This window comes from Hippocampus zosterae, chromosome 4 (assembly GCF_025434085.1).
Source record: "Hippocampus zosterae strain Florida chromosome 4, ASM2543408v3, whole genome shotgun sequence".
NCBI classification, from domain to species: domain Eukaryota; kingdom Metazoa; phylum Chordata; class Actinopteri; order Syngnathiformes; family Syngnathidae; genus Hippocampus; species Hippocampus zosterae.
In genome coordinates, this window is record NC_067454.1 from 24881693 (window position 1) to 24891949 (window position 10257).

The window sequence follows — 10257 nt, forward strand, 5'->3', positions numbered from 1 at the left end:
TTAAGTTTGCAGTTACACAGTCATTTGAAGTCAAAACACTTTTCACAGGATTTTGAATTCTCGTCTCCTCATATGGTGCGAAACGAGGTTCATTTTCAATATTTTTCGCTACTTTATTCACAGCTTGCTTCGTTGTAATTACCTGTCTTCTTAGCGGAGAACGTTTTGGAGTCACGCCCCTCATTGTAGGGCTCAAGGGCACGTGACTTATGATGCGGGCTGGATGACATAATGCTTTACCACTTACCATTGGGTCTGTTAAAATAACCTCTGTGATGAGAGGATTTCCACTAATGTTAGATTTGTTTGACTTAGTTGGATGCGGAACACTTCTGTCTTTGAGGTTTTCAAGGGCACCCAATTCCAGAGGGGCAACCACGTTGTTGCTGAAAGCATGTGAGCCGACAAGCAATGTGCCGCGTTGTTTACTGAAACTGTCAAGCAGGTTCTGCAGTGTTTTTACATTTGAAAGTTCTGAGGTGTTTTTGGTACCAGTAAATGTGGCTTTTTGGTATGGTAGGAAGAGACTCTCCTGGTAATTTTCCAGCTCCAACACCAATGCCATCGGTTGGCAGAGAAGGCACAGCAGAATTGTGTGCTTTCACATTTGCTTTGCTCAGGTCGAGAGTAATTTTAGCAATGTTATTTTGAATTGTTAGAGATTCTCGTGGTCTATCTGTTGAGTCCTTGCTGGCGGTAACGTTGCAATTTTCTTCATGGCTAACGTTACTTGGCAATCTGGAATCTGGAACCCCATTGTCACTTGTTTTGTGAAGCTTTACAGTTTCTATATTTGATTTGTGGTCTCTCTCCAAATGGAATATGTTCAGGGATTTGGTTGTCATTATTGGTATGACAGGGAGCTCGGTACCGAGCAGAGGGTTATTGGTTACAAAGTATTTACAGGGCTGGAGCTTGTTTTCAAAGCACAACTGTCACCAAGGAAACACATTTTGTGGCCTGCTGTATCACTGGGCGCGTGATTGTGTCCACAATTTGCAGAAGCTGTGATAAGCTCATGTTGAAGCTTTGAATCTCTCGTTGTGAAAGTTGGGTTTTAAATTCCGGTTTTCAATTGGGGGCCTCTGTTTGCTTTTTCAGGGATTGTGTTAGTACTGGCCACGGCAGATGGTAAACTGTCATCAATGTTCACATTGGGGTGTAAAATCAATTCAGTGCTTTCTTTCATTTTTTGTTGAAACTTCTCTCTTTTGTTTTGCAAAGCTTTGTTTTCCACTTTGGTAAAAGGCCTCGTGTCTGGTAGATTCTTTCTATTATTGGCTTCTATTGAGCCAACACCACTTACATGTTTGCCTAGCTTTTGCTTTGTTTTTGTGACATTGGGTTCTTCAGAAGTCTTGTCTGCTTCATGAATGTATGTTTTGTCATTTTTTGTACATTTCTCAACATCTATCACTTTTTGAAACACACAGTGTGTTTCCGGAATCGAATCTACCTCCACCAGCTTTGCGATTGCATCAAAGAAACTGCTGCTATTTTTTAGGCGTGGGGTCCTATTTAAAGCTGCCTCCACAGGAAATATTTTGACGGTCTGAGTGTGTACCTCACCTGCTTTAGGAATAGGCTTTGGAACTTCAGAGTATGAGGCCTTTCGCATAGATACATCACCTGTGGACTGGCACATATGCTTCTGTATCAAGCCAAGGGGAAGCTCAGGTCTTATTTTTTCCAAACAAGATGTTTCAAGTGAAGGTGTTTCCACATGCTGAGTTTTGACTTCACGACTTTTCTCAAATATGTCTTTGACAGTCCGCTTTGTCTGGTGCTCCGAATCTTTTGGCGTTGAAAGTGGATGCAAAGTATTTGAAGTTTCACTCTCCAACGATGGACGCTTTTGATGTCCACTAAATTGCTTTGTTGACTCAAATTTGGAGACACCGACAGCATCCACTGAATGTGTTTTGGTGAAAGAGGTCCGGTGAATTCGACGGGATACAAGGCTTTGATACGATGTCCGAATCCTACCATGAGCAACATACTGAAGAGGAGTAAGTCCATAATATGTTGATTGTGGTTTTGACATTTGATTCGCCAGTAGTGATGACAAAGACTTGCGCACCTCGACAATTGGACAATGATAGGTGGGTGACAGGTGGCCCAAGCTTGTGAATTCCTGATACATCAATGCTGTCTGAGTCTTTGGTGCAGTGCAGAAAAATGATGGGACCGTTGGCAAATATGCAGCCTCTCTATCTGGAATTTGGTCTGTTTTCAAGTTTGGAACGGATTCTCTATGGGCAGAGTTAGGCTTAGTACCATTTGATGTCCAAATCTCAGTAGGAGTGTCAGTGGGAAAGCTTAAGTTCAGAGTACTCCTACAGGTATTTCGGATACTGCACCCTTCATAATTGGCATTTTGCTTTTTGTCATGATTGTTGATTACATTCTGCTGGACTTGTTTTTTAGGAGCACACTTTGTACTATGAGGAACCTCAATGGAATTTGAGGGAGCAAATCCATCTTGATCGGAGTTCAAAGCTGTACTTGTGTCAGATACAAAAGGATCGGTTCTGGATAGTTCACAAGAGTCAGTGGATACTCTTGACTGTGTGCAAGATGTCGTCTTGGGCTTTCTGTATAAAATTGAGGGCACAATTGTTTTGGGGTCTTTTGTTTCCTCTGCGGAGTTTTTCTCCATGTACGAAACTGCTAATGATTCTTCTTTGTAGTTTGGGTTTATCTCTGAAAGGTCTTGATGGGAAGGAGGCTTCGAGAGCTCATCGAGTGTTGCTTTTGATGTATAAATTGAATGTTTACGGCCATCACACAGAGTCTCTTGGGATAACCGCCTTACCAATTTATCATTACTGATAGGTCTTGGTATCCAAGACCTTGATGTATGGAGTAGAGTACACTCTTTTGAAATAGTGTTTGTTTCCACATGGTTCGAAGCAGAATGCTCTTTTTGTGCGTTTGAAACTGATAGAAGTGCAGAAGGATCAGGAGGCACCTCTGCAATTTGAGAAAGTGATGTTGGGTCTGGGCCACAGTTGAAGATGGCTGAAGATGGTGTCAGGTTATGACTTGCCATTTTCGGATTGGACTCAGATACAGTGACAGGATCCACTGTTGTGACAGACTTTGGGAAATTCGATGGCACTGAATTGAAAGCAGCTTGATGTGATGATGATGGACCCTCCTTCATTCTTGGTACAGGGTTTGAATTTGTAGGTGATATCGTGTCAGAAATCAGTTCATCAAGTAGAAATGTGGAACATTCGTAGAGTGGTGCCACCTGCTCTTCGGAAATCTTAATCTGTCTTTCGTTGGACTCTGGCAGAAGGCCATCAATTTGCTTGGAGGTGCTGCTTTCCAGGAGAGGAAATGCAGATACAGATTGATCAAAGGAGTCTACAGTGGACCACAAGGATTCCACCGTGCAGACTGAATCTGGTGTCTGTGGTGGGCTGGACAGGTCACTGTACTCGAGATCTGTGCAGGCTTCATTGACAGGTGACAAGCAGGAACGAAATGGAATAGGAGTCTGAGAGAGACTACCCTTTCTCTTGACTCTCCTCTTCTTTAGTTGCTGAAGTCTCACATTGTCTTTAGCAGGTTTTGGCAGTAAGGGTGGTGGATATTGCTGGGAAAGACCAGACTCAAACCTGCTGCTAACTTCCATCAGCGCATCAGCATATCAAGTCCTGTAAAAGACACAGAAATCAAATCAAACTTTTTATGGGTGATGTGGGTCATTGTGTTCATTTGGACCTTTGAAGTGGCATCAATGTTTTAGGACCCTTCTGCTGCTCTTTGCCGCGATATAATCCTGTCTCGGCGGTTTACGGACAGTTCCTCTGACCGGGTTTGTGCTCAGGCACTGTCAACTGTGGAACCTTACATAGGCCAGTGTGTGCTTTTCCAAATCATTTGCTACTGACTTTACCATACATGCACATGAGTTTTGGAGTATTCATTTATTTATTTTTTTAATTGCAAAAACTATCCCCCAAAAACTTTTTCACACTGTCACTATTGTGGGTTGTGTGTAGAAAAAAAAAAAGATCTATAGTGGACAGCCCGCATATTCTCGGTTCACCACTCGTGGATTCATTCATTCATTCATTCATCTTCCGTACCGCTTGATCCTCACTAGGGTCGCGGGGGGTGCTGGAGCCCATCCCAGCCGTCTCCGGGCAGTAGGCGGGGGACACCCTGAATCGGTTGCCAGCCAATCGCAGGGCACACATAGACGAACAACCATCCACGCTCACACTCACACCTAGGGACAATTTAGAGTGTTCAATCAGCCTGCCATGCATATTTTTGGAATGTGGGAGGAAACCGGAGCACCCGGAGAAAACCCACGCAGGCCCGGGGAGAACATGCAAACTCCACACAGGGAGGCCGGAGCTGGAATCGAACCCGGTACCTCTGCACTGTGAAGCCGACATGCATTCAGTTTTTTTTTTTTTTTTTTGGTCGGGGGCGTTTGCGGCAGACAAATCATGTTTTTTGTGGTATAATTTTAATACAATATACAGTATGTAGAACAGGGGTGCCCAAACTTTTTGGATCGAAGATCTACTTTTCGATCAACTAACCTCCCGGGATCCACCCTTACCGGCGCGCGCATGCGCACGCGCACACACACACCCACGTGCACGCCATGATGAGAAACGGCCTGAAATGGAGGCATACGACGCACTTTTGCAGCCTGTTAACTATCGTAGCTCACACGTACCGTTTTAAAGTGTTTCCCTGGGCCCTCCTAGATTCCTATTCTTTGCTCGTGCCCTCGGTGAATTGAACACGAAGCAAACTCTGAATGAGAATCATGACGATAAAAGATAGAGCCCAACAGCTCTGATCACAAGCTGCAATTGCAAACTGCTGAGCGCTAACAACATCCGGTGATGTAATCACGCGACACTGTAAATTGAAGGTTTACTTGCTTTATTTAATTTTTATTGAAATATTTTTTTGTGAAAATGAGACTGATAAGATTATTAGTGTGCAGTGTATATTAACACAAAAAATATATTACAGAGATGTACAAAGACGCAAAAATGGTTGTTTGTTTTTTTTCTTCTCGACACTGCTCGGATCTACTTGGGACCTGTCTTAGATCTACCGGTAGATCAGGATCTACCTAATGGGCACCCCTGATGTAGCATCTATATATAATTTTTTTTTGGGTGCCTGTAATTTTTGTTTCATGATTAAAATATCAACATATAGTATATTGCAATATCTTCCAAAAGCAGCAGCAAGACTTCAAACGAATATTTGAACAAAATTGAGATTTACATGGTGTGTCAACCGCTCCACTTTCTCATCAGGCTCCTTTGGAAAATTATTTGCCACCCCTCTCGCAAGGCAGTGACCCAAAAGACACTGTCAAAACAGCAAAGAAGTTTGGGGGCAAGATGTCTAAGGTTTTACACTCCCCATTTTGCCTGCTAACTGATTGAAAAGAATAACCCTAAAAAAACTAAACAAAACTGCAGTAGAAGCCTGAAAAAAACCATCACAGGAATGAAGAATCCAAACTTTTTGCGATGACAGTTGCTCACAAACTTGATCTTATCTCTTTTCAGTCCACAGCAAATACACGGAATGTATCAAATATATGAAAGACAAGTAAGTTACCTTGCCTGAGATTGGATGAATAGCGTCAGCTCCAAATACATCTTAAGATAGTCTTCTCCAGTTTCACTTGGTTAAAAATTGCACTTTTAATTGAATTTTGTTAGGGTTGAAACCAAAATCCATTTTAACTTAAAAACAAATGTGTGTCAAAGAGACATCTCTTTGATCAAAACGTTTTCAGTAATTAGTTCATTTTATATACTGTACAGCATATTTTCAGCTTTGGGAAAATCTCCAGCACCATGTTCATTGTTTCATCTTGCTGAGTAATAAGTGCGATATTTTCCTCTTTTTTCCAGCCTGAAGAAAAACAGAAGTGAAACATGCCATTTGGATTTCAAAAGAAAGGTTTTACTGCAAAAACTGTAATCATTGTGATTTTAGTCATCTGTGTATTTTAACAGTTTTACTCCAACTTCCAATTTACTCGAATGTTCGAAATGTTCCCTGTCAACACTTATTTCTCTCATGAGTAAAAATATGGAAAAACTATCACTCCGCTGTTTATTAGACAGGTATTCATCAACACTACGGTACATTATCTTTGAATTGAATAAAAGAATGATTTTTTTTCTCAATCTCATGTGGTTGCTCTGATTTGTTTCTTTGTATTTGACTGCAGAAGTCATGTTCAATGTCTATCATGTTCTACTCTGAATTCTTCCTGCCTGCTCTGACACTGTATAAGATGGCTTCATGTCTCCGAGGCAAATCTGTTGCTTAAATTAGAATTTGAGCTCTCATCAGGACACATTTACACATTTTGAACGTCTTAATTGGGTCCCGAAGATGATGCCATTCTACCAAAGGCACTACTATTAGAAATAGAAAGGCATGTAAAGCTGTTGCTTATGGCAAGCCTGCATTCAACTGTTGACAGGCTTCTTATGGAAAGAGTCTTACAAGGAGGCGGTCAAAGCCGAGAATGACATTGGCGTGACATAAAAGTAACTGACACATGCACAAGAGGGTAAAGAGGTACACGCATGCAGGGAGGGCCAAGGACCATTAGCCAATGAGGGAGTACTTTGGAAACTGCTATATGAGAAAACGAGACATTTATTTTACGAGGAGCTTAGGTTTCGTTCAAGGAAAAAAAGATAGATAGATAGATAGATAGAATGCAGTATATCACCCGGTATGACAATGACTTCATATGGTTAGACTGAGGTTTGTTTTGTTTTTTTTACTTTGCCAGAGAACAGAATGACTTTTATTTATCATGTACCATCGCGGCCAGATTAGTGGAATTTCCTTCTTTCAGTATTTGGTTGACACTAGAAAGGGTTTGCAGTCTAAATTTAGTCTGAGGGAAATAAGAGGAAACATTCTGACAGTGAGCACCTGCTGCCTGATGTCTTCCACTCACAGAGACAACCTACGTCTGTTGGAAATCAATACGAGGCACAAAATCCTCCCAGAGCTTCTATAAGCTTGGACTTGTGTCTCTGAAATTTTATTGGAGTCACAGTCACAGACTTTGAGTGAATGTGCAAACCATTCAAATGTGTTTTTCATGAAAAGTACTCAACAGTTGAAAGGGGAAGATAATATCTATGTTTATAAATGAACACCGTTTAGCCTATCGGCAGTCAGTATAAATTAGGGCTGTCAAAGCACCTCCAATGGCAAGGAGGTAAGCGGACACACGAGAAATCCCTTTTTAAGGCTCTGTGCTTGGGCGTCTTGGCTTACGTCGAAGCAGCTCAAAGTGTAAGATCATCTCTGATAAGACTGTGCCATGACCTCAACGAATGTATCTTTAAATAACACCGTTAAACAAAACGGAGATCAAGCCCCTTTTATCGTATGTGTCTTGTGGATATACAGTCTTGTCAATCTGAGGAACATACTGTGCGCCCCGCTGGTAGAAACACTTGTTGCCTTTCTTTTGCAACAGCTTTTTCTTTGCAACAGCTCAGTATTACAGGTGGGGAAGAAACACTCAAGTCTTGTTCCAAATCAAGTTCATAAAAAGTAAGAAGATATCACGGACTAGTTGCACATGTTTTGGGAAGTACTCGCTCTCACTCACTTTCAAGCACAACATTGTGCGGAATTAAAATAAAATCTTTCTTTTTCTTCCCTATTTTTGCACCACCTGTATAATGTGTATCATACATATCAGATTTCCAATTACCCACATGCTGCTAGCAAGTGCAGTGCGCTGCATGGAGGAAAGCATCTGGCACCAGACCAGACAAGGACACATTGAAATATCACCGGCTTGTCAATCAAGCAACACAGTTTGACCGGTTTACCTTAGGTTAGAGGATGTCGGGACAAACTGCTCTTTGCTTGTTAATCCCGGCTCAGAGTGCTACTAGGCCGTCTCATCCTCCAGTGAACTGGTCCTTAAGGAGAGAGTCGCAGTGCAGTGGGTACTCCAAAAATAAAACACTTGCCTCCAATTCATGTTGGAGGCCAACATGTTTTTGTTTATTCCGCCCCAGGCTGTCTGACATGATCAAGGTGCAGCCCCTACAGGCAGCCAATAGCCACCCCACCTGGAGGAAGGCGATATCTTCACGCTCGAGTATGCCGTGGGTTACAGATTAAAAACAACACTTGTAGTAAATTGGACAGTGTATGCCCATTTTAGGACTGAGTACAGCCTGCCCGCATTGAACAAAAGCTTAAATCACGGGTAGCACAGCGTCCTAAAGGTTAGCACTTCTGCCTCACAGTTCTGAGGTTCAGGTTTCGAATCTTGTTGCATCTGGTTCATGTCTGGGCTCTGGGTGGGCAACTCAAGGACATTTGCATGTCTGATTGAAGCCACTCATTTGTGATTTAAATTGTGTTCTTAGGATTGTTGTCCTTTTGGAAAGAGAAGCTTTTCGTATGACGGCTACAGCTCCTGCATTGCCAACGCCATGCCTTACTGTTTGGCTGGAGCGACCATCGGCTTCTTGGTCAGCTCTCACACCAATGCCTTCACTCCTCATTGCTCTCTTTGGCTTTAGGGACCGTCATAGTAGTTCTAAACTAGTATTTACGAGTCATCGAGGTAATGCTTTTCAGGACATTTAATGCAGTAGACATTAATATATATATATATATATATATATATATATATATATATATATATATATATATATATATATATATATATATATATACACACACACACACATAGAGACGAACAACCACCCACGCCCACACCTACGGACAATTTAGAGTGTTCAATTAGCCTACCACGCATGTCTTTGGAATGTGGGATGAAACCGGAGTACCCGGAGAAAACCCATGCAGGCCCGAGGAGAACATGCAAACTCCACACATGGAGGCCGGAGCTGGAATCGAACCCGTTACCTCTGCACTGGACTACCGGGCCACCCTATTTTAAATATATACTGTATATATATATATATATATCGATAGATAGATAGATAGATAGATAGATAGATAGATAGATAGATAGATAGATAGATAGATAGATAGATAGATAGATAGATAGATAGATAGATAGATAGATAGATAGATAGATAGATAGATAGATAGATAGATAGATAGATAGATAGATAGATAGATAGATAGATAGATAGATAGATAGATAGATAGATAGATAGATAGATAGATAGATAGATAGATAGATAGATAGATAGATATTCTGAAGCACACCCACTATGGTGCCACAGAGAGACCACACTGCATGCCTTTTTATTTTATACATACATATCCTTTGGCCTCGTGGTGAACATCCATCCACCTGTCTATCCATTATCCAAAACGTTTAGCCTCACAAGGGTGGCTGGCGTGCTGGAGCCCATCCCAGCTGTCTTGGGGCAGTAGGCAGGGGACAGCCTGAATTTCTTGACAGCCAGGGACAGAGACAAACAACAATTTATACAATAGTTGCATATTTGCAGCAGTCCCCCGGAAAGCATAAATGGATGGAGAGTTTTAAACAAATGGGATAGGCAACAGCATGCCTACCACTCTAGTGGATAATGAACGGTTGGATGTTGTCAACTGTTGGCAACAAGTGAGTGACAGCAAAGGCTCTATCTTTTGAGATGTCAAACACTTTCAGTCTTCTCATTCAGAAAGTGTTTTGTCAGACCCTGTACCAGTTAATTATGTGTCACAGACATTGGTCCAGTCATAGTCTTTCACTGTATAGAACAATGATTAAAAACTGTTGCCTAAATCTACCTCATATAGTATGTCTAAATACAAAAATGTATTTATACAATAAAATACAAGGTTGATAGTTGGTCCACAGCTGATTCACTGTTCAGAATCACATGCAGGTTTTGCTTTGCGAGGACAGAGATATGAGCTCAATGAGGATCATGAGAATCCATTAAAAATAACAGCTGCAAACCTGAAGGCAAGATTAAATTGTTATTATCTGGATAGCGTGTCCGGATACATATCCCATTTTAACACCAGTTGTAAAGGTGATCTGATACTCCGATGGACTGGACTGAACCATGATGCCCTCGCAATTCAGAAAATACCTCAACTGGACCGCAAATGAAATTCTATTCAATTCTACATTTTGCTCTAGGTGCTTGTGTGTGTGTATGTGTGTATATACTGTATATATATATCTGGGAATTTTGCATACATTTTATCGGCTCAATTTGATTTGACTCTTTGACTTTACGGAGAATGCAACAATGCGTAATACGGCCC

At 41.5% G+C, this 10257-nt stretch overlaps 1 protein-coding gene across 1 annotated transcript in view; it reads left to right on the forward strand.

Annotated features, from left to right (window-relative positions):
* The window catches only part of LOC127599427 (lymphocyte-specific protein 1-like), a 28967-nt gene extending 22771 nt beyond the window's left edge, over positions 1-6196 (forward strand). The window contains exon 14 of the mRNA XM_052063399.1: positions 5913-6196. Within this exon, the coding sequence (XP_051919359.1) occupies positions 5913-5917 (5 nt within the window). The 3' untranslated portion in view covers positions 5918-6196. The remainder of the gene's footprint in view (positions 1-5912) is intronic.
* The last annotated feature ends 4061 nt before the right edge of the window (positions 6197-10257 follow it).